This window comes from Chlamydomonas reinhardtii, chromosome 17 (genome assembly GCF_000002595.2).
Source record: "Chlamydomonas reinhardtii strain CC-503 cw92 mt+ chromosome 17, whole genome shotgun sequence".
NCBI lineage: Eukaryota > Viridiplantae > Chlorophyta > Chlorophyceae > Chlamydomonadales > Chlamydomonadaceae > Chlamydomonas > Chlamydomonas reinhardtii.
In genome coordinates, this window is record NC_057020.1 from 931,452 (window position 1) to 954,461 (window position 23,010).

At 63.1% G+C, this 23,010-nt stretch overlaps 5 protein-coding genes across 5 annotated transcripts in view; 2 read left to right on the top strand and 3 right to left on the bottom strand.

Moving 5' to 3' along the window:
• Positions 1 to 4,460, bottom strand: part of CHLRE_17g702850v5 (uncharacterized protein) — a 31,666-nt gene extending 27,206 nt beyond the window's left edge. The window contains exons 1-8 of the mRNA XM_043071944.1: positions 4,203 to 4,460; positions 2,994 to 3,933; positions 2,596 to 2,699; positions 2,053 to 2,249; positions 1,531 to 1,664; positions 893 to 1,017; positions 502 to 613; positions 74 to 287 (exon numbers count right to left, since the gene is read on the bottom strand). Coding sequence (XP_042914403.1) covers positions 74 to 287; positions 502 to 613; positions 893 to 1,017; positions 1,531 to 1,664; positions 2,053 to 2,249; positions 2,596 to 2,699; positions 2,994 to 3,881 — 1,774 coding nt within the window. The 5' untranslated portion in view covers positions 3,882 to 3,933; positions 4,203 to 4,460. The remainder of the gene's footprint in view (positions 1 to 73; positions 288 to 501; positions 614 to 892; positions 1,018 to 1,530; positions 1,665 to 2,052; positions 2,250 to 2,595; positions 2,700 to 2,993; positions 3,934 to 4,202) is intronic.
• Positions 4,461 to 5,060: 600 nt separating this feature from the next.
• CHLRE_17g702900v5 (uncharacterized protein) lies at positions 5,061 to 7,390 on the bottom strand. Its single transcript, XM_001691534.2, has 3 exons — positions 6,970 to 7,390; positions 6,536 to 6,753; positions 5,061 to 6,278 (listed from the first exon to the last, which is right to left on the bottom strand). Exons 1-3 carry the CDS (start codon positions 7,237 to 7,239, stop codon positions 6,098 to 6,100), a joined length of 669 nt encoding a protein of 222 aa, XP_001691586.2. The 5' UTR covers positions 7,240 to 7,390; the 3' UTR covers positions 5,061 to 6,097.
• A 1,280-nt stretch (positions 7,391 to 8,670) lies between these two features.
• On the top strand, positions 8,671 to 11,235 carry CHLRE_17g702950v5 (uncharacterized protein). Its single transcript, XM_001691700.2, has 3 exons — positions 8,671 to 9,337; positions 9,554 to 9,771; positions 10,022 to 11,235. Exons 1-3 carry the CDS (start codon positions 9,065 to 9,067, stop codon positions 10,200 to 10,202), a joined length of 672 nt encoding a protein of 223 aa, XP_001691752.2. The 5' UTR covers positions 8,671 to 9,064; the 3' UTR covers positions 10,203 to 11,235.
• Positions 11,236 to 12,904: 1,669 nt separating this feature from the next.
• Positions 12,905 to 17,600, bottom strand: CHLRE_17g702976v5 (uncharacterized protein). The gene is made up of 2 exons (XM_043071945.1): positions 17,273 to 17,600; positions 12,905 to 13,039 (listed from the first exon to the last, which is right to left on the bottom strand). Exon 1 carries the CDS (start codon positions 17,563 to 17,565, stop codon positions 17,395 to 17,397), a length of 171 nt encoding a protein of 56 aa, XP_042914404.1. The 5' UTR covers positions 17,566 to 17,600; the 3' UTR covers positions 12,905 to 13,039; positions 17,273 to 17,394.
• A 300-nt stretch (positions 17,601 to 17,900) lies between these two features.
• On the top strand, positions 17,901 to 22,977 carry CHLRE_17g703000v5 (uncharacterized protein). Its single transcript, XM_043071946.1, has 8 exons — positions 17,901 to 18,444; positions 18,700 to 18,750; positions 19,023 to 19,192; positions 19,386 to 19,512; positions 19,842 to 19,955; positions 20,195 to 20,467; positions 20,712 to 21,835; positions 22,232 to 22,977. The coding sequence occupies exons 1-8, from the start codon at positions 18,240 to 18,242 to the stop codon at positions 22,355 to 22,357; spliced, it is 2,190 nt and encodes a 729-aa protein (XP_042914405.1). The 5' UTR covers positions 17,901 to 18,239; the 3' UTR covers positions 22,358 to 22,977.
• Positions 22,978 to 23,010: the final 33 nt, after the last annotated feature.

Consider the following 23,010-nt stretch of genomic DNA (forward strand, 5'->3'; position numbering starts at 1 on the left):
CACACACACACACACACACACACACACACACACACACACACACACCGACCCCCACCCGGCCTGGCGCGCCCACCCGAGATGTCGGTGGCGGGCACCGGCGAGGAAGCCACATCTGCCATGGGGGCGAATACCGGGTCGCTGGTGCCGTACCCGTCCTCGCCGCCGCCGCCGCCACCCGCGGCCGCCGCCGCCGCCGCCGCCGCCATTGCGCTCTGCGCCGCCGCCTCGCCCGCCAGCGCCACCCAGCGCAGTACGCCGGTGTCGGGCGGCATGGGATTGCTGCACACCTGCGCGGTGGGATGCGGGTTCATCGTGCTAGCCACGCGGGTGCGTGCGTCAACACACGCTGCCCAAACCCCCAATCCACCCATGCTCCTTCGCCTGCTGCACACTCCCTCCCTCCATCCCACACGCGCGCTGCACGCACCCTCTGCCTCCCCAGTCCCCCATCCCTGCTGATATCCTACTCCCAATTGTTCAAACCTGCAACCCCCCGCTCACCCGCTCTGTGTCGGCTATGCTGTAGGTGACGTTCCAGGACTCGTACACGGGCAGTCCCCCCCACGTGTCGTTGGTGAGGCCGTAGTTGCCGGTGAGGTCGGGCACGCCGCACCTGAGCAGTGGAGGTAGGTAGGGAAGGATGTAGGGAGGGAGGGGAGACAGCAGCACTGACATCGTGTATGCACCGGGTCAGGTGGGGTTAATGCAGATGCCTGTTCCCAGGGTTCCGCAACAACCTCCTTGCAGACGCTGCATACGGCACGCACGCATCCCAACACGCGCGGTTGCGACCCACATCCCACATCCCACATCCCCAGCCTCAGCTGGCTACAGCCCATCCCCAGAGTCTATCGGGCGGCGGCGCGATGACGGCGCCCAGGTCGGTACTCACCTGTACCGGAAGCTGCCTGCGAATATGTTGATTGCGATGATGCCGAACAGCACATAGTAGAAGACCGCCAGGATGACCACGTCCAGCAGCATGGGCACGGAGCCCAGCATCGTGTCCACAAGCATCTGTTGGGAGTGGGGGGGGAGGGGCGTCGTGTGGGGGGAGGGGGGTTGCATTCATGATTAGTTAAGAAGTGAAGGCGTAGCCAGGGGGGGTTGCATTCATGATTATTTAAGAAGTGAAGGCGTAGTCAGGGGGGGGTTGCATTCATGATTATTTAAGAAGTGAAGGCGTAGCCAGGGGGGTTTGCAAGGATTGGCACAGAGGAGTGTGGCGAGGTAGACAGCAGGCGTAGGTGGGGGGGGGGGAGAGGAGGAGCAGGTGCAGGGTAGGTGGCGGGAAGGAGGGTGCAGGAAGGGGCGGCAGGTTTTGAGAGCAAGACCGGGTGCAGGCGTATGCGATAGGGTTACGGCCGCGCACACCGCCGACCGCATCACGAAGCGGGAGGGGGGGCCCTCGCGGCTTCCCGTGCGGCCGCATGCGGCCACATGCTTGGCCTCGAGCTGGGGCGCAGCCGCCACCGCGCCCGCCACCGCGCCCGCCACCGCGCCTGACCCGCCGCCACCGCCGCCGCTCACCTTCATCTCGGGCACCTTGTTGATGGCGCGCAGCGGCCGCAGCACTCGCGCGGCTCGGAAGTGGGAGTAGTTGCCTGAGCCCGACACGTCCAGGTAGCCCAGCCCCACAACCACCAGGTCCAGCACGTTCCAGCCTGCACAGGGGTGCCGGGGGGTGGGGGGGTGGGGTGCGGGTTACATTCATGACTATTAAAGAAGTGAAGGCGTAGCCAGGAACAGTATTATGGCAGACGCGTTGTTGACGGGGGCGCGGGCGGGGCGGTCACGGGTGGGGATGGGAAATGAGGCAGGTTAGAAGACGCAGGCCTAGGGCCGAGGTGGTGTCAGCTCCCTCCTGAACTAAGCCCCCCAAACCGTGATTCACCCTTGCACCCGCGCACCGTGAGACAACCATCCACATCCTCTGCCTGGCCCCGGTTTCGACCACCCCCATACCTCCTCCCCCTTTGTACCTGGCTACGACTTCACTGCGTAAACTTAATGCGTGTAACTCCCTCCCCCCCCCGCTCCCGCTCCACTCACGGTCTCGCAGGTAGCTGTTGCGCCCCCGCACCAGCCCCAGCGCCACCACGCGCACCACCACCTCGGCTGTGAACAGCGCCAGCCACACAAAGTCCAGCAGCGCCAGCCGCCGGCCCAGCGCGCTGGCGTCGAAGCCGGGGGCGGGCGTGGCGAGGGCCAGCGTGACGCAGTTGGCTAGGATGACTGCCAGCATGAACCTGGGGAGGAAGCGTCGGGGGGGAGGCAGGGGAGGGCGACAGTGCGTGTATGTGGGTGGAGGAGAGAATTCGAGAGAGGGGGGCTCGCTATGCCATTCCCCAGCCCTTCTTCCCTTCCTCCGTCCCAGCCCGCCGCCCGTTTTTCCTTTCCAGTTCACCGCCCTCCTGCCCAGACCCAGCCCAAATACCCCAGGGTGGTGTCGGACAGCTGACCGCAACTGCCAACATCATCTAATCAAAGCCCGTCATCACTCCCAGCACCCCAGCCCGCCAGTCCGCCACCCCACCAGCCCATCCACACTGCGCCCTACCCAACCCTCCCAGCACCCCAGCCGCCTCCACCCACCACTCGAACAGCTTGTTGGTGGCCAGGAACACACAGGCGCGGCGGAGGCGGGTGTCGTGCGTGAACACGAACAGGGAGCGGCGCGAGGTGCCGCGGATGAGCACCTGGGGGGGGGGAGGAGGAGGACACACACACACACACACACACACACAGTACACACACAGAAAGCAGGATGATGTCAGCGTCTTTGCATGAGCGCGCGTGTGTTGGACGAGTGCAACAAGAGCGGGTCCGTGTGTGCAGAAGTTGCAGGGTGGTCAATGTGGTCAGGGTGGCACCGACGTCAGCGCACGCACCCACTCTTGGCCCCGCACACACCACATGGCCCACACGCCAAGGTACCCCACTTCTCCAGCCCGCCCTCACCCCGCACCCACCCCGCCGCCGCCTGCCCTCACCTCGTGCTTGCCCGGCCTCGCCGCCTCCCGCACGTAGCTCCACGCGCGCAGCACGGCGTGCTGCAGCGCGAACTGCGTGCCCTCCATGCTGCCGCTTCCCGACCTGCTGTCATGGTCCGGAGCCATGGCCGCGACGCCCGCCACGTCGCTGGCGGCGCCGCCGCCACCCAGCGCCGGCTGCCAGGGAGCGCCGCCGTCGGCGCCGTCGGCGCCGCCGCCGGCGCCGCGGCCGCCGCCGCCAAGTCCGTGTGAGACCCGGGAGATGCGGTCGCCGAACGCGAACTCGTCCAGCGCTATGCCCAGTTCACCAGAGAAGCCAGCCAGCCCGCCGCCATCCCCGTCTGCCGAGTCGCGCGTGCCGCGCCGGCTGCCCGCGACACCGCCTCCTGCAGCGCTCCCGGTGGCGCTGGCGCTGCCGAGCGGCGAGGGCTGACCGCCGCCGTCACTCATGCGCATGCCGCCGCCACCGCCGCCGTCGCCACTGCGGCGCCCGCCGCCGCCGCCGTCACCGCTTAACCGGGCGCCGCTGGCGCCGCCGCTGGCACCGTCACTGGTGCGCTCCCGGACCTCGCTGGTGCGCCGTAAAGGCGGCGTGAGAGGCATGGTGCCGCTGGCTGGGTGGCCGGTCGGCCCGGGCGATAGCCGTGCCAGGGGCGGGCCAGGCCCCGAGCCGGGAGCCGGTAACGTGCCGCCGCCTGCGCTGCTGCCGCCGCTGGAGTGCAGCTGCAGGGCACCGACTGCGCCATGTCCCACCGCTAGCTGTGGCGGCTGCTGGGCCGGTGGCGAGGGGCCTGGCGCCGGCGGCGGTGCTGCGGGCGTGGAGCCAGGCTGCTGCAGCTGCTCATCTTCCGGCAGTGCACTGCGGCCGGTGGCCCCCGCTTCTGGCATTGCCGCAGCTGCGGCCCGCCCGTCAGGCGCCTGACGTCCTCACGCCACGGCCCTATAAGCACACGTGGCCGGGTAGGTGCGCGGCTCGTGGAAGGGTTGCCAAGTAAGAGGGAAAGGTACTGGCGGTAACAAGCGTGACCAGCACGGCAGCGACTTCAGGAAGCGGCTCCGTGTAGCGACGTGCGCAGGGTTTGCGGACATCGCGGGCGGACCGACCATCATTTGGCACCCATAGTACCAGCATACTACCCTGAACCGATTGGAATGGTCGTAGTCGTCCCTGGCGTCGTCCCTCGCGCCCAAATTTACAGGCGAACCTACCTGCCGGCTCTGGAATGGCATTAGATGAACAGCTGCCTATCAACGATACATCTATCTGTTATGAATATAAAGGCTGCTTGCCCGAGCTCGCGAAGTGCAGGTCGCACTGCCAGCTTGACCGCAGCGCCTACAAAGCCCTGAGACGAAGATATATTGTTTTGTCAAATACAAGTGATTCGGGTTGCAAGTCCTTTTACAAACGTGTATAACAACAAGTGTGCTCAAAAGTCGGTCTTTGCTTTGCGTCGCCTGTCAAGGTAATATTAGAAGTGCAAGCAGTAATGCTAGTTCAGCTTCCATGTATTGCCCGGGCATCCTAATTGCCGGCGGAACTAGGCCCATGCGGCGACGTGTCAACCGGCGGCCTCAGTTCGTGCCTGTTCGTGGAGCGTTCGTGCTGTACAGCTGCGCCCATTGAAACCAGTGTTGCGTACTGCCTTTCTCATCTGCGCGTCAGGCGCGTGCGCCTCGGCCGCTGCCTCAGCGTTGCTGCCACACTGCAACCCCTGCCTGCCCCACACGCACGCGCAAGTACATGCATCGTGCTCACCACCTTGTAACCACACACAACAAACGCGCTCTTCAGCTTTGCTGCATAAGCTGTGTTCTGCACCCCCGCAACTTCAGCCCCACAGTACTCCTGGGTGTTTCGCTGCATGGCTCCTGTAACTGATGCGGTGCAGCAACACCACCAACATGTTTTATTGCTCTCATGGCTGCAAACGATCGGAAGCCCATCTTGACGGTGCATTGCCCTGCCCGCAGACGACGCTTGCGATAGGCGGGTCCAAAACGGCTCCACGCTCTGATAATGGCTGTGTTGGACAGTGGGATCGAGGGCGATAGGGCTCCCTGATGCGGAACGGAAGGTTGCAGTCGTATGTCACAGTTCCAATCAACTTCAAATGGCATGCACACCATTTGCGCACCATATTAGCAGGCAATGTCCTTGCCCCTGCGGTCCCAGCCGTGGGTCCCTTCGTTCACTCCATGCCCATGCCTCCTACTGTCTCCTTCCAAGCGATTCAACAAGCACACCATGGCATTGTCTTCCCGCTCATCGTAAGCCACTATAGCCCACCGAGGCGGCAGGCACACGCGTGGCATTGCACTCAACACCTACTTCGCATGCCACTGTACTTTTACCACATGCGCCGGGCAAATTATGTTTTAGTACAAAACGAAGGTGCTGCGGTGGTGCGGCGGAGCCGGTGTAAGTTCAAAAGTCCGGCACACGCGCACACGCCGCGGACACCTGTGCCGTAAAATGTCGCGCCTTCACGTATCGTACACGGCGACGTATCCAGCAACACCAAAACTGCAATGTCCATGACATACCAACAACCCCTGCGTTCTTGCCTCTCCGTCTCTTCCTCTCAGGCGTACAGGACAGGAAGGCACAACCTGTAGCACGAAGAGAGTGCTGAGGCCATGGGGCCATGGGATTACCCAAACGCACGCGTGCGCCCACACAGGTTCGCAGCCAGAGACCTAACAACTACGTTGAGGCATTGCCAAATCCATAGCACGCACCAAAACTGTCGCAGTGCTCCTTCGCCCCAAACCGGGCATTATTGAGTGCACGTTTGGCAAGCCCACATACACATACACACGGCGTTCATCGTTCCTACGTTGTCATTCCCGCGGCTGCGCTCGTATTGAGTCGGCCCTGGCCATTGACCGCGCTAAGCCGTTACTTGTCATTTCATCGATCCAAGTTGAAACCAAAACGGCCTGGCACACGAAGTGCCGGCCGGCAAACTCCGACAGTGTGCTGTACCGTGCCACCCTGGCACTATGTCGGTGTTGTTATTCGAAGCTACCAGGTAGCTACCAGGACCAACTGGTCATTAAGCCAAGTGCTAGCAGTGCACTGAGGGCATCCGCGCCGCTGCTTACAGGAAAGCGACGGGGCGCACGCCGGGCAGGGAGATGCCCAGCTCAATCTTGTACAGGAACACAAAAGCGGCGTAGATGGCGCTGGAGCCGCAGAAGAAGCCAACGTAGCCGGCGGCCTGCTCGCAGCGGGGGTCCCACACGCCGCCGGACAGCAGCGCGAAGGTGATGACCAGGGTGCTGTGGAGGGATGAGGGAGGAAAGGAGATGAGGGAGAAGCGGGTTCAGAAGGTGGCGCGTGTACATGTGCTTCAAGGAAAGAACCTGGCGCTAGACGAGGTAGGCAGCTCCCGCTGGCTTCACGCTCGGGTCATCGGGCACATTCACATTCACACTGGGCGGGGAACGCACCACGAAAACGATTTAACCTACGCCGTGCCTGCGCCTGATGCTTACTGATGGTCGCATGAATGCAACCCACGCCCAGCCGCATCCACCTGAAGATGGTCATCAGGCAGCCGTTCTTGCGGCAGGTCACGATGAAGAAGCCGAAGGTCAGGACGGCCCACAGACCGCACCACAGGGACTTGCCGCTCTGGACGCCGGCGTACAGGGCCTTGTCGGTCCAGGTCAGGTACTCGAGCAGGAACCAGCCCATCCAGAAGGCGCCGTAGGAAGCAAAGGCAGTGCCGCCAAAGGTGTTGCCCTTGATCAACTGTGATAAGGGGGGGGGCGGGAGGACACAGGGATGGGTGAGCGCGAGCGTGAGTGAACAAGCTTATGTACAGTAGTCAGCCCAAAAGCCACGCGAAACCGGGGGGAGGGGGGGAGCGCAACCGCTTAGGAACGGAGCTCTCTAAGCGAGCCGATATCGGCCTGATACCCCAGCGCCAAGCGAGCAGTGTAGCACCGTTGCAATCTCGCGTCTCACCTCAAGAACGCCAGCGACGAACTGGCCCAGGCCACCGTAGAACATCGCATAGCAGAAAACGGTGGGCAGGAAGCCCTTGGTGGTCCACTCGGTAGTGATGAACATGAGCATGCAAGTGGTCATGCCGAAGCAGAGCAGGCCGAAAGGTCCCGGGTCGCCACGGACCCACTCATCCTTCACCACTGGCGCCATCTGAGCGAGCTGCGCCTTCGCCTTGCCCTCCGAGCTGGACAGCGACTCAACGTCCATAGTATGATGAGTCTGGGCCATTTGCGTTAGAAATAAGCGCTAGTGCTTGGTGAGCAGCGGCTAACAGGCGCTGCTGGGTCGCGGGTTCTAGCGGGAAACTATGGCTTCTGCGAAAGCGCTAGCGCTCATGTAAGGTGGCAGGTGCTGACTGCGACTGATTTGCGACTGATCGTCGGGTTGTAAACTTTCGTTGCAGCATCAGGGAGGTTTGTCCGGTGACCAATGACACGCGCTTTGTCATGACCTTTCCTTCGCGCATTTCGTTCTACCTTAATTCTATCGTATCTAAAGTATGAATACTTATAAAACGCGCTCACACATACATTCGATCGTGCTTTGAACGGCTGGGCAAGTTGGGCGACTGCCCAGCCATGCTCGCTCGCGGATGGAGTCGTGGACTCAAGCCCGAGCATGGTGAAAATAGCTCAACCCGCTTATCAGGCTTGAGCATAGTCCAAGCTATTGACGGAGGCGCGGCGACGGGGTTCCCCGACCTGCCCCGACAGCCCGCGCGTCCCCTCCATGCCGCCCCCCTCCCCCGAGTTTTGCCATAGCGGGGCAACCTGTCCCAGAGCAACCCCTTAGGGTGCTCATCCCTATGCAATATGCGGGGTATGACACCAACCCTGTGGTGTCGAAGCGGGATCCGCAGGCCGCCGATGGGAGAGGATGGGAGTGTGTGGGACCATTTAATTGTGGGTCTGCCTCGCTGCACTTCCATCCTCCCGTACGTGTAATTTGGGACCAGCTGCACTCCCATTCTCCCATGTCGGCTCAGTAGTCCAAAGGGGAGGTATCTAGTAATCAATGACACCATGACCTTGCACGTACCCCGCACATCGTCCTTAAGAAAGTGTCACGGCAGCAGTGAGACCTAGTGAGACCGTGCTGCAGCAGCGTCCATTATTGATGCATCCATCCGGCCGTCTGTGGCCGCGGCGCCGCGCCAAGCGGCAGCACTGAGGGCCGTGGACGGCTCCCGCTTCTGTGCCCTAAAGCCGCCACCCGCATGCAGTGCAAACTGGTGCAAAGGCTACCCGCCAGCCCTACTGAATCCCAATGCGATGCGCACTCTGCCTCGTTATGCTTAATGGCTGGGCCTATGAAGGACGTGTTAGGTGGTCCTGGAGGGTTGCGTCAAGGCAAGCGTCTTCCCCCTGGCGTGGCAACCTAGCGCAGGAGGGCGCAGGCGCGCCAGTGTCATACACACGGGTGCCGTGCTGAAGCGCTACTCAAAGAACGGAATGCACAGTGCTTGTTATACATTGCCACGCATGCATCACGGAGCGGGCATCTGGAGGAACCCAGAACAGCAGCGCGGTTTAAGGCGCCACGTCGATGCTTGCATCGCAGGCAATTTAGTCTAGACCTGTTGGTTTAGTGAAAGCCACAGGGGTCCGGTCATCAAGCCACAGGACCATGTGCATATATGTTTCTCATTCTTGGCATCTAGTGGTTGTCTTTGAAAGAAAGCACTACTGTTCCACACTTGTCAACCAAAACTGTGAATGCCGCGGCTGACCACGCAACTGCAAGCTTAACTAATACATAATTTGGACCTGTAAAAGTTCAACCTATCCTTGACTCACAGAAACCGCGTCCATTCCCTGTTAGTCAGACGCGCAAAATCGCGAGAAGGGCGACTCGGCCAGTTGACGCGGTGACCCGTTTACTCCTCGCCATCTCAATCTCCATCAATCTCAGACGACTGCGATAGACCACATAAATCCTAGGGCGCCCGAAGTTTCGTGTGTGCCACACCGCCGCGAGCAAAACAGTTCGCGCGCTTTGACTGGTCACCTCCCGACTAAACGCGCCTAACTTGTTAGCGCTGCAAGCGGTTACAATGGCTCACGCTCATCATACTATGGACGTTGAGTCGCTGTCCAGCTCGGAGGGCAAGGCGAAGGCGCAGCTCGCGATGATGACGGCGCCAGTGGTGAAGGATGAGTGGGTCCGTGGCGACCCGGGACCTTTCGGCCTGCTGTGCTTCGGCATGACCACTTGCATGCTCATGTTCATCACTACCGAGTGGACCACCAAGGGCTTCCTGCCCACCGTTTTCTGCTATGCGATGTTCTACGGTGGCCTGGGCCAGTTCGTCGCTGGCGTTCTTGAGGTGAGACGCGAGATTGCAACGGTGCTACACTGCTCGCTTGGCGCTGGGGTATCAGGCCGATATCGGCTCGCTTAGAGAGCTCCGTTCCTAAGCGGTTGCGCTCCCCCCCTCCCCCCGGTTTCGCGGGGCTTTTGGGCTGACTACTGTACATAAGCTTGTTCACTCACGCTCGCGCTCATCCATCCCTGTGTCCTCCCGCCCCCCCCCTTATCACAGTTGATCAAGGGCAACACCTTTGGCGGCACTGCCTTTGCTTCCTACGGCGCCTTCTGGATGGGCTGGTTCCTGCTCGAGTACCTGACCTGGACCGACAAGGCCCTGTACGCCGGCGTCCAGAGCGGCAAGTCCCTGTGGTGCGGTCTGTGGGCCGTCCTGACCTTCGGCTTCTTCATCGTGACCTGCCGCAAGAACGGCTGCTTGATGACCATCTTCAGGTGGGTGCGGCTGGGCGTGGGTTGCATTCATGCGACCATCAGTAAGCATCAGGCGCAGGCACGGCGTAGTTTTCGTGGTGCGTTCCCCGCCCAGTGTGAATGTGAATGTGCCCGATGACCCGAGCGTGAAGCCGGCGGGAGCTGCCTACCTCGTCTAGCGCCAGGTTCTTTCCCTGAAGCACATGTACGTGTGCCACCTTCTGAACCCGCTTCTCCCTCCATCTCTTTTCCTCCCTCCCTCCACGCACAGCACCCTGGTCATCACCTTCGCGCTGCTGTCCGGCGGCGTGTGGGACCCCCGCTGCGAGCAGGCCGCCGGCTACTTTGGCTTCTTCTGCGGCTCCAGCGCCATCTACGCCGCCTTTGTGTTCCTGTACAAGATTGAGCTGGGCATCTCCCTGCCCGGCGTGCGCCCCGTCGCCTACATCTAAAAGCGCGGTACGGCACATTCGCTCGACCGTAACGCGTGCTGCATGGTTGCACTACCGCTGCATGCGGTAGATGTATGATCAAGTGGGCAGTGCGTTGTAGCATGCGCACGCCTTCACAGTTGGCTGTGTGACTCGCGAGCTTCGTTAAACTCGGTGGTGACAGGTGGTGACCTTGGGCAATTGCGATCAGAATTGTGGCGGAGGCAATGCTCGAGACGGCGTGAGTGGCATTTGGCCATTGCGATGTGCAGCGGTATACCGACAAAAGTTTGTTGGAACGAAGAACAATGTTATGTGGGTCGTGGAATGTTTCGAGGGGCTGCAGTAGGTGATAATGCCGGCTGGGGTTTGGGCCTGTGCCTGGGCAGCAGGTGAGATGTACAACGCATGACGTTGAGCCAGCAGTTTTCAGGCCGCGCCGGCACGTGGGTGCTGCCAGCGGGTATCAGTTTTGGCATATGTACGGCATGAGTTATCAGGCCGCACAATGCGCAATGCCCGTGCTCTACTTCAGTTGGTGGTTGTTTGATGGGGATGGCTGACTGCGTTGGAACACATGTATGGGCTGTGGAACATACGGGCATTTAAGGAACAAGCCATAAGACCACTTCACGGTTCGCTTGTTTCTTTATTTTGTTCCTAGGGGCAAGGTGACTGCTGGTCACTTGCTCGGTTGGGGCTCTGAGGCCCTCCGTGAAAAGTGGTTTGTGCGTGGCGACTCAGAGTGTGTACGGTTTTATGACTGGGTGGGGGACACAGGACGGATAACATTACGGCACATGACCACATGTGTGTATGGATGGGTGTGTTGGGGGCACCGTCGCAGGTAGATAGCTAGTCATGTAGCACCGGCGCAGCAGATGTGGAGCCGCGGAATTGTGAGTTCCTGCGGCCTGACTGCCGTCGTGCCCGTGATGTGTATGTGCGGACATGCACACACCTAGGCAGGCTTGCTTACAGAGTAGCCGATATTTGTAGCAGGACAAATGCACCTGCTACGTACTGCAGCTTATCTTGAAATACATCATGCGCATACGTCTTTCCTCCGACCCACGCAAGGCATGCACCGGGAAAGGTCACGGGGCAGCTGGTGGATGGTGCAGGGGCGGAGGGATGGTGCCTACCCGCCATCAGCATAGGGGTGGTGCCTACCCGCCATTAGCAGCATGCCAGCTAGCACCTCTCGCTTTCTCGTTCACACCCCAGCACAGTTTCACATCGCCACCATACCAACCTAGCTGACAGCTGTCCTGCCACACATCGTAAGCGAGCCTCATGACCACACCGTGCGGCAGAGTACCAGGAGGGTTCAGCAGGCAGAACATGAGCATGTCCGCTAGATCGTGCATCCGCCCATCAGCTAGCCAGGGTTTCCCCTGAACCCTTAAAGCTAGCGGTCGCAATAGGCGCAGCACCAGTAGCGCGCGCCGATGTACACACGCATGTAGGAGAAACGGGGTGTGTGGAGAGTGAGTGGAGCCTGGCAACGGAAGGGGCCGGCCCAACTCACAAACACAGACGTCAGGGGATCCAGACCATTTTTATTGTCCCAACCCACGGTCACTGGAATCAACCCGTTGCACCCGCCTGCCCACACCCTGGCGCAGCAGCACCCATACGCAGGAATGCCGACCCCGCCCCGCCCCCGCACGCATGCCCATGCGATTTGCACGGCCCTCAGTGCATTCTGAAGTGGGGCAGCACCCCATCAGCTAATGCCACGCCCGGGCTGCGACCGAGGATGCGCTGCGTGTGCGCCATGGGCGTAGGTGAGCGGTGAGCCGAGCGCATCGGTGCGTGTCGGCGGCTCTAGGATGCCCAGAGCCGCCTGCACCGCAATGGAATGGCGATGTGTCGGGCATCCACGCATTGGAGGCATGCGCGGTCAGCCGCGGCAGCCCTTGCCAGCTCCGGGCGCAGTGTGTAGCCTTGCACGCACCCCTGGGCAGGGCGCCGCCTAGGGGGCGTCTGTGTGCGAGCTGCTTTGCCGCGGCGTGATGCTGACGGCTGCTATGCATGTACCCAGAGGCGCCTGGGGGGCGGGGGGCAAGAGTGGGATGCAGCAGAGGGGCGTGGCAGGCCCGGCAAGTGCACCCTGGGCACGGCCAGGGCCCCGTGGTACGGGCTGACGTTTATGGTGGTGGTTGTGAACGCGGCAAGAAATCACATATTCTTATATACTGGTAAGCCATAGGAAGCACTGAGCGAGCTGCATTCGGTCACGCTTCCGGAGTTGATTTTGCAATTCTCGCGCGGCCGGCTCGGTCGCGAGCTGCTGAGGGTCTGACCAAAAGTCGCCACTTTCCTGGCGTCGGTTCCTTCATTTGCCTATTATCATATAGGTGGGCCCAAATGACCACAAACAAGCTACCTTGAAGTCGGGGTAGCCCGAATCCTAACGAAATGCGGACCCGCCAAACATGTGGGCATGCCCGCCCACGCGCCACGTATGCGCCCCATGCCCAGCCAGGGAGCTACTGGCACGCCTACATGTACACACGTATGAAACAAGCAGGCCTGGACATTTGTGCGGCAGCCGTGCGGGCGCTGGGCTCGTCTGCGGGCTCTACGGCGTGTGGGGTGGCCGGACGCCCGGCCAGCGTGTGGCCCGGCCGTGCCGATTCCTGGCGGCCCGAGGGCCGTCATAGCATGCCGTCTACCGGGGCTGACCACTGCGGGCCGGGCAGGTACAGCGCCCAGGCTCCAAGGCACGGAAGCGGCCCATACCCCACCGTCGCAGCCACGCACCCTCAAGGCCCCCCACACAAAGCATGCATGCCTCCGCACACGCCTTGTCCGCCCCACCCCCTCACGCATGTCCGTGCGACGTGCACGGCCTTAAGTGCGTTCTGAAGTGGGGCAGCACCCCTTCAGCTAATGCCACGCCCGGGCTGCGACCGAGGATGCGCTGCGTGTGCGCCACGGGCCGAGGTGGGCGGTGAGCCGAGCGCATCGGTGCGTGTCGGCGGCTCTAGGATGCCCAGAGCCGCCTGCACAGCAATGGAATGGCGATGTGTCGGGCATCCACGCATTGGAGGCATGCGCGGTCAGCCGCGGCAGCCCTTGCCAGCTCCGGGTGCAGTGTGTAGCCTTGCACGCACCCCTGGGCAGGGCGCCGCCTAGGGGGCGTCTGTGTGCGAGCTGCTTTGCCGCGGCGTGATGCTGACGGCTGCTATGCATGTGCCCAGAGGCGCCTGGGGGGCGGGGGGCAAGAGTGGGATGCAGCAGAGGGGCGTGGCAGGCCCGGCAAGTGCACCCTGGGCACGGCCAGGGCCCCGTGGTACGGGCCGACCTGGCACACGTTTATGGTGGTGGTTGCGAACGCGGCAAGAAATCACATATTCTTATATACTGGTAAGCCATAGGAAGCACTGAGCGAGCTGCATTCGGTCACGCTTCCGGAGTTGATTTTGCAATTCTCGCGCGGCCGGCTCGGTCGCGAGCTGCTGAGGGTCTGACCAAAAGTCGCCACTTTCCTGGCGTCGGTTCCTTCATTTGCCTATTATCATATAGGTGGGCCCAAATGACCACAAACAAGCTACCTTGAAGTCGGGGTAGCCCGAATCCTAACGAAATGCGGACCCGCCAAACATGTGGGCATGCCCGCCCACGCGCCACGTATGCGCCCCATGCCCAGCCAGGGAGCTACTGGCACGCCTACATGTACACACGTATGAAACAAGCAGGCCTGGACATTTGTGCGGCAGCCGTGCGGGCGCTGGGCTCGTCTGCGGGCTCTACGGCGTGTGGGGTGGCCGGACGCCCGGCCAGCGTGTGGCCCGGCCGTGCCGATTCCTGGCGGCCCGAGGGCCGTCATAGCATGCCGTCTACCGGGGCTGACCACTGCGGGCCGGGCAGGTACAGCGCCCAGGCTCCAAGGCACGGAAGCGGCCCATACCCCACCGTCGCAGCCACGCATCCTCAAGGGCCCCCACACAAAGCATGCATGCCTCCGCACACGCCTTGTCCGCCCCACCCCCTCACGCATGTCCGTGCGACGTGCACGGCCTTAAGTGCGTTCTGAAGTGGGGCAGCATCCCATCAGCTAATGCCACGCCCGGGCTGCGACCGAGGATGCGCTGCGTGTGCGCCACGGGCCGAGGTGGGCGGTGAGCCGAGCGCATCGGTGCGTGTCGGCGGCTCTAGGATGCCCAGAGCCGCCTGCACAGCAATGGAATGGCGATGTGTCGGGCATCCACGCATTGGAGGCATGCGCGGTCAGCCGCGGCAGCCCTTGCCAGCTCCGGGTGCAGTGTGTAGCCTTGCACGCACCCCTGGGCAGGGCGCCGCCTAGGGGGCGTCTGTGTGCGAGCTGCTTTGCCGCGGCGTGATGCTGACGGCTGCTATGCATGTACCCAGAGGCGCCTGGGGGGCGGGGGGCAAGAGTGGGATGCAGCAGAGGGGCGTGGCAGGCCCGGCAAGTGCACCCTGGGCACGGCCAGGGCCCCGTGGTACGGGCCGACCTGGCACACGTTTATGGTGGTGGTTGTGAACGCGGCAAGAAATCACATATTCTTATATACTGGTAAGCCATAGGAAGCACTGAGCGAGCTGCATTCGGTCACGCTTCCGGAGTTGATTTTGCAATTCTCGCGCGGCCGGCTCGGTCGCGAGCTGCTGAGGGTCTGACCAAAAGTCGCCACTTTCCCGGCGTCGGTTCCTTCATTTGCCTATTATCATATAGGTGGGCCCAAATGACCACAAACAAGCTACCTTGAAGTCGGGGTAGCCCGAATCCTAACGAAATGCGGACCCGCCAAACGTGTGGGCATGCCCGCCCACGCGCCACGTATGCGCCCCATGCCCAGCCAGGGAGCTACTGGCACGCCTACATGTACACACGTATGAAACAAGCAGGCCTGGACATTTGTGCGGCAGCCGTGCGGGCGCTGGGCTCGTCTGCGGGCTCTACGGCGTGTGGGGTGGCCGGACGCCCGGCCAGCGTGTGGCCCGGCCGTGCCGATTCCTGGCGGCCCGAGGGCCGTCATAGCATGCCGTCTACCGGGGCTGACCACTGCGGGCCGGGCAGGTACAGCGCCCAGGCTCCAAGGCACGGAAGCGGCCCATACCCCACCGTCGCAGCCACGCATCCTCAAGGCCCCCCACACAAAGCATGCATGCCTCCGCACACGCCTTGTCCGCCCCACCCCCTCACGCATGTCCGTGCGACGTGCACGGCCTTAAGTGCGTTCTGAAGTGGGGCAGCACCCCTTCAGCTAATGCCACGCCCGGGCTGCGACCGAGGATGCGCTGCGTGTGCGCCACGGGCCGAGGTGGGCGGTGAGCCGAGCGCATCGGTGCGTGTCGGCGGCTCTAGGATGCCCAGAGCCGCCTGCACAGCAATGGAATGGCGATGTGTCGGGCATCCACGTATTGGCGGCATGCGCGGTCAGCCGCGGCAGCCCTTGCCAGCTCCGGGCGCAGTGTGTAGCCTTGCACGCACCCCTGGGCTGGGCGCCGCCTAGGGGGCGTCTGTGTGCGAGCTGCTTTGCCGAGGCGTGATGCTGACGGCTGCTATGCATGTACCCAGAGGCGCCTGGGGGGCGGGGGGCAAGAGTGGGATGCAGCAGAGGGGCGTGGCAGGCCCGGCAAGTGCACCCTGGACACGGCCAGGGCCCCGTGGTACGGGCCGACCTGGCACACGTTTATGGTGGTGGTTGTGAACGCGGCAAGAAATCACATATTCTTATATACTGGTAAGCCATAGGAAGCACTGGGCGAGCTGCATTCGGCCACGCTTCCGGAGTTGATTTTGCAATTCTCGCGCAGCCGGCTAGCACTAAAAGTGCCTAATTCCTAGGGTGCCCCAAATTGGACCACCCGCTCGTTTGGCGCATACGGCCAGCAATTAAGCATGCCGCCGCGGCAGTATCAATTACTTGTATAAAGGCAAAGCTGTGCCACGGCGGCCGGTCTTCGGAGGCCCCCGGAGGCCGACAACCACGTTTGGGCCGACCAAAATTTGGGCCATCGACACCTTTGCCACCCAGGAGCGTTGTTCGGGCCCCGCTTAAGCTTTGCATTTCTTAAGCACAAGCTAAGGAAGCCATAGCTATTGACCACGGCTTCTAACTCAAGCTCGCGACTGTGCAATGCCCGATGGACCAGCACGAGCGAAGAGGCTTTGCCGCCCGAGCCCGTCTTTGTGCCCCAGCGCTCTGCATTTCAATTCATCATGCATCCAAGTGGATTTTAGGAAGCCGCGGACGGACTATTGACCGCATGTAACGCGACCTGACCCTGCGTCCGGCCATGCGCGGCAATTTCGAGTGCGGAAGCTCGAGGAGGCCCCGCGAGAATGCCCATGCCACTCCTGATGTTGTTATAATGCCCATAGATATCATAGCATACGCAAAACTAGCGCGCCGGGGTGTAAAGGTGGGGTTTGCCGGGGTGGTCCAAATTGGGGCCAGCGACCGAAATGGACCGGTCGCCGACCGGCCCGCACCCACGCGTACTACCACTTCCAGCAGTGCCACAATTACATATATAGCATATATGTAGTAGTTAGGCCGGCAGCCGAGCCCCAAACGCCCTCCAGCGACCAGGGCCCGAGGTGGCCCAATTAAGGCACTTTTAGTGCTATGTCGCGAGCTGCTGAGGGTCTGGCCAAAAGTCGCCACTTTCCTGGCGTCGGTTCCTTCATTTGCCTATTATCATATAGGTGGGCCCAAATGACCACAAACAAGCTACCTTGAAGTCGGGGTAGCCCGAATCCTAACGAAATGCGGACCCGCCAAACGTGTGGGCATGCCCGCCCACGCGCCACGTATGCGCCCCATGCCCAGCCAGGGAGCTACTGGCACGCCTACATGTACACACGTATGAAACAAGCAGGCCTGGGCATTTGTGCGGCAGCCGTGCGGGCGCTGGGCTCGTCTGCGGGCTCTACGGCGTGTGGGGTGGCCGGACGCCCGGCCAGCGTGTGGCCCGGCCGTGCCGATTCCTGGCGGCCCGAGGGCCGTCATAGCATGCCGTCTACCGGGGCTGACCACTGCGGGCCGGGCAGGTACAGCGCCCAGGCTCCAAGGCACGGAAGCGGCCCATACCCCACCGTCGCAGCCACGCACCCTCAAGGCCCCCCACACAAAGCATGCATGCCTCCGCACACGCCTTGTCCGCCCCACCCCCGCACGCATGCCCATGCGACGTGCACGGCCCTCAGTGCATTCTGAAGTGGGGCAGCATCCCATCAGCTAATGCCACGCCCGGGCTGCGACCGAGGATGCGCTGCGTGTGCGCCATGGGCGTAGGTGGGCGGTGAGCCGAGCGCATCGGTGCGTGTCGGCGGCTCTAGGATGCCCAGAGCCGCCTGCACAGCAATGGAATGGCGATGTGTCGGGCATCCACGCATTGGAGGCATGCGCGGTCAGCCGCGGCTGCCAGGCTCAGGCTTAACGGCGAGTTGTTAACGGCACCAATCATGCATCGCAACTGCCTACCCCTCACCCCCCACCCTGGCGCCTGTGAGATCGGCGAGTGTGAGTGCGCATGACCGATAGCACAAGCCTGGTTGAGAAGATGCAGGTTGGTGTGAAATGCGGGGCGGTTCTGGGGCAGTTGTGACCCACGGGACGCACGGACCACGTGCGGGCAAACGGTTTTGCCACCCCGGGTCCCGGCGTCCCACGCGCGCTGCCGACCCCCGAGCCAAATTCCTGGCTGGAATGGCTTGGATCGGTGTTTTCTGGATGAGGCATAAGCGTGCGTCGTCAAACGCGGTGCGAGCCAGAGCAGCCCGGGCAGCGTCCGGCGGCAGAAGCAGTGACGCAGTCAGAACGTCACGGAATTGGGTCGCTCCGGCGGACTCTTTGGGAAACACTTCTTAGGACCACCCGTCTTGGCATACCGCCAAAAGAACTTCACATACCTTTGCAGCCCAAGATAAGCCAATCCGAGAGTGATCCACACAAAGCACCGTGCGGGGCCCGACACTACGAAAAAAGAAACGCCTGCGCGCTCGCTCGCAACCTTTCCCTCAGTGCCCTTCACCCTAGCCTCACTCCCTACCTGTCTGAAGACACCTAGGCAGTAGCTATGAAGCTTCAGCAACACCTGTCGGGTCGCTCCGACGTCGCGGCCGGTGGCAGCAGCACTCGCAGCGGCGCGGTTTCGGCGGCCGCCGCTGGGGCCCTGCCGCTTCCCCTGGCGCGCCGTCGCGGCGCCGCAGCCTGTGTCCCACTCCGCCGGCTGCCGCAGCAGCAGACGCCCCAGCTGTCGCAGCCGTCCGCTCCCCAGCGCAGTGAGTGTGGGGGCGCTATCTTCCAGGCAGCGTGGGGTGTGGGGCGTGCACGCGTGCTTCTTGGGGTCTGCTGCTGTAGCCGACATGGATTTGCGGGGACGTTGGTATCTATGTGGTGAACGCTCGCGCGTCCGCCACTTGGCCCGCGGCGCCGGCCACCCGCCTGCGCCGGCACTGCTGCTACCCGCCTCTGCGTGCTGCCTCGTGTGTTCCTCATCGGGTCCTTCAGTCCCTGTGTGTGTTCATGTTCAGCAGGTGTGCGGGTGCGTTTCCGGGAGAATGACAAGGACGCCGCCACACGAGCCGGTGAGCGAGCCAGTCCGTCCGACGGGGTGGCCGCAGCGATGGGGGGCCGGGAGGTGGTGGCTGGGGCAAAGGGTCATTGGGGCGGCGCTCGCTAGCAGCGTGCCCGGCACGTCCTTGCGCTGGTGAAGGCGTCCAGCTCATCACATTGCCCCTTGCCCCCACCATCAACCTTGCCCCCTTGGGATCGGTAAAGAAAACCTCACCTTACCCCACCTACGTCCATCCCCGCTCCCCGTTCCCCCCTGCTTCCCGACTCCCTCCTCCCCCTACAGACCGCGCCAAGCCCTCTGCAGCCGGCCAGCCGCAGCAACCGCCGCAGCAGCAGTACGTGCCGGTGGTGCTGCAGTACACCAAGCACTGCGCCTTCGGCCACGGCTATGCGGTGGTGGGCTCGGTGCCGGAGCTGGGCTCGTGGGACCCCAACAGGGCGGTGCGCATGCAGGTGGGCGGGGCAGGTCGTGTCCGTGTGTCCGTGTGTCCGTGTGTCCGTGTGTCCGTGTATCCGTACCGTATGCGTGTGTCCGTACCGTATGTGTGTGACAAGACACCCCTGCAATCCCACCACCACCACCACTGGACCTACCTCAGCTGAATCCCCGCGCGCGCCCTACCGCACCCTGCCGCCCCCCCTGCAGTGGACGGATGGCGACACGTGGCAGGCGGTTGTACGGCTGCCTGTGGACACGGACGTGCAGTACAAGTACGTGCTGGTCAAGATGGACGGCGGCGGACTGGTGTGCTGGGAGGGGGCGGAGCAGGCAGGTGCGTGCGTAAAAGGGGGATGCAGGGGGGGGAGGCAGGGATGAAGGCAGGGGGAGGGGAATCAGGGGGGTTGCAGGGGTGGGGGCAGGGGGAGGGGAATCAGGGGGGTTGCAGGGGTGGGGGCAGGGATAGGGGCAGGGGGAGGGAACAAGGTGGGAGCAGGGGAGGGATGGGTGGGAGGGATGGGTCGGATGGGTGGGGGAGTGCGTGAGGAGGCTTTTGGGTGCTGGCGAGCTGCCCTGGTGCTTTCCCGACACACCCACACCCACATTCACACCCACACCCACACCCATACCCACACCCACACCCACACCCACACACCCGCACAGGTGCGGGCGGCGCCACCACTGCGCCCATGAACAACCTGTCGCTGCGGGTGAAGCCGGGCGGCGGCGTGCTGCCGGGCGGGCACGGAGTGGAGCTGCACCACCGCCTGCCGCTGGGTGCGTGGGGTTGGGGCGTGCTGGGGGCGTGCTGGGGGCGTGCTGGGGGCGTGCTGGGGATTTCGGGGAGGGCGGGCGGGTGGGGTGCTGGGTGACGGGTGGAGTGGGATGGGAACGGAGCGCAAGCGGGTACTCGTATTGTTCGCTTGTGCTTACTCTTCTGTCCAACCAACCATCCGCACCCCGGGCGAATCCCGAAAACCCAAAACCCAACACCAAAACACCCCATGTCCCCACAGAAAAGTGCTCTGTTGACGGCTCGCTCCTCGGCTCCGCCACCACCACCTCAACCGCCACGCCCACCGCCACCGGCACCACAGTCAACACCGGCAGCCCCGTCGGCTCCGGCGCCGCCACCGCCACGCCCTCCAGCGGCGGAGGAGACACCAGCATCACCGCGGGTTTGGGCGCGCACAGCCGTCGGGCGGGTGTGGTGGCGGGTGTGGTGGACATGGCTCGGGGCACGCTGGAGGCCATCGAGAGCCGCCTGCCGGGCATGGCCGCCACTAGAGGTGAGCGTGTGTGTGTGTGTGTGTGTGTGTGTGTGTGTGTGTGTGTGTGTGCGTGTGCGTGTGCGTGTGTGTGTGTGTGTGTGGGGGGGGGGGTTGGACAACGAGACGGAAAGGTGGTGTGTGCATGTATGTGCGTGTGCCTGTTTGTGAAGTATTTATAGTAATGGTTCGCAGGTTCATCCACGGTTGTTCGCTGCTTCCAACTCCTCGACCCCACCCCGCGCCGCCACCGCATCACACACAGGCCACCGCGATGCTTCCAACCCCACCCCCACCACCAGTGGCACTCACACCGGCAACACCGGCAACACCGGCAACACCGGCAACACCGGCACCAGCACCACCGACGTGCCCGTGGGAGCCACAGGCACCACTTTCTTTGCCGTGCCACCCGCCGCTGTGCCCACCACCACCGACACCAACCCCAACACCACCCCCAACACCACCCCCAACACCAACACCAACACCATCCCCAACACCAGCGGCAGCACCGGCACCAGCAGCCCTGTAGTGCACCCGCCCGTGGGAGATCCCTTCGCCACCACCGGCACGCCCATCACCCCGAGCAACACCATCGTCAACAGCACCGCAACCACCAGCACGACCGGCGCCCACCCCACCACAATCACCACCGGCACCACTGGCACCTCCGGCACCACGGGCACCAATCCCACCACTGGCACGAATCCCAACGCCACCTTCCCCACCAACACCATCACCGGCCCCGACTCCACCACCGGCACCGTCCCCGCCACCGGCGCCCTGTCCGGCACCGCGCCCCTCAACCCAGCCACCGCCACCGGCCACCCCAGCCCGCCCATCGACGCCGCCGGCCCCACCGCCGCCGCCCTTCCCGACTCCTTCCCCGCCCCCGACGGCACCACGCTGACGCCCTTCGGCCTCGGCGCAGCCGACAAGTCCGCCGCCGCCGCCGGCGGCCACACGATCGGCGACGTCTCCGCCGCAGCCAACGCGCCCGCGCACGTGCACGACCTGCACGCGGCGCCCGCCGCCGCCACTGACTACAGCCGCCAGCCCGGCAGTAGCAGCAACCCCGGCGGCCACTCCACGATCAGCAGCACCGACCTGGCGGCGAGCATCATCGCCGCCGGCCCGGCGGCGGCCGCCGTCTCGGCGGCGGCGATGGGCCTGCCGGCGGATGAGGCTGGCAGCATTCCCACCATCTCACCCGTGGCGCCGCCGCACTCGCACTCGCATTCGCGCGCCCAGGCGCACTCGCAGCCGCAGCAGCAGCCGCAGCCGCGCCACCCCGATGCGGCCTCGGCCGGAGATGTGGGTGTGGGCGCCGCGAGCATGGCGGCAGACGCGCCGCCGCCGCCCGTGACTGTGGCCGGCGCCCCCGCGCACGTGAGTACAACAGGTGGCAGTGGTGGTGGTGGTGGTGACGGCACGGCAGCCGTGGCCCATGGCAGTACCAGTAGTGGCAATGCGGCGCCGTTCCACGCTTTGTACGGCTTGATGCGTAGTTGGCTGCGGATGGTGAGCATGCATGTTGAGATTGACAGCGGCGGCGCGATAGATTGTTGCCCTCCTCGCTTTGCGTCGCTGTGTGAATGTGCTTGTTTCCAGGCTGATGCACGACGTGCGAAAACGCTGTTAATGCTGCTGCGCACCTGACCTATTTGTTGTTGTTTGTGTGTTGCCCTTCTGCTGCCTGACCGCATAATGCAGATATGTGACATCGCGCCTACCACTTACACGACTGACGCCTCCCCTGCCGGCACCACATTCCCCACCGAGCAGGACACCCACGGCAACGGCGCCGGCACCAGCGGCGGCAGCACCGGCGGCGGCAGCAGCGCCAGCATTGGTGATGGCATCATGGGCTTTGGCGCGTGGCTTTTTCGCCGCGATCCTCCTTCGAGCTAAGGAGGAGGGTGAACAACTAGCCGGCGGCGTGATGGGCCGACTGCCCCCCTGGCGGGATGGTGACCAGCAGCGGAATGGGCAGCAGCGGAAGTAGTAATGAAGGGGGTGTTGCGGATGCGCAGGATACTGCGACCAGGAAGTAGCCACCGTGTTTGGTGATGCGGCAGGGAACGGGAAGGCGCCCAAGGAGGAAGTCCCGAGTTCGCGTGGCGTAGTGGAGTCCCGGTTGGAGGGGTTGTCAAGACAGATGGCTGCTGGCTGGTTCAGTGGTTCCTGGTACTGGCGCATTTAGAGATTTCAGACGGCTGTCGAATGGACTGCAAGCCTTTGGATGAACCGATGGAAAGTGTGGTATATTAGAATCGGAGGCCGGTTGACCGGAGAGGTTTGGAATTGCGAGAGACCACTGGGCGCCAGCTGGGAACATTGCAGTGGGTGACATGGCATTTGAGCTAGCGGGCACGTGATTGGAACACGCGACATTGTTTGCTGTCATTCTTTTGGGCGCCAATGCGCCTAGCGCGTAGCATACGCATAATTGTTGGGATAGACAGCGCAGTTGAGAAGGATCACGTGCACCAAACAACTGTATAAGACACTGGCTGTAACACACATGCTTGCAACTTAAGATCGGGTTAGAGCTAGGGTTTGGC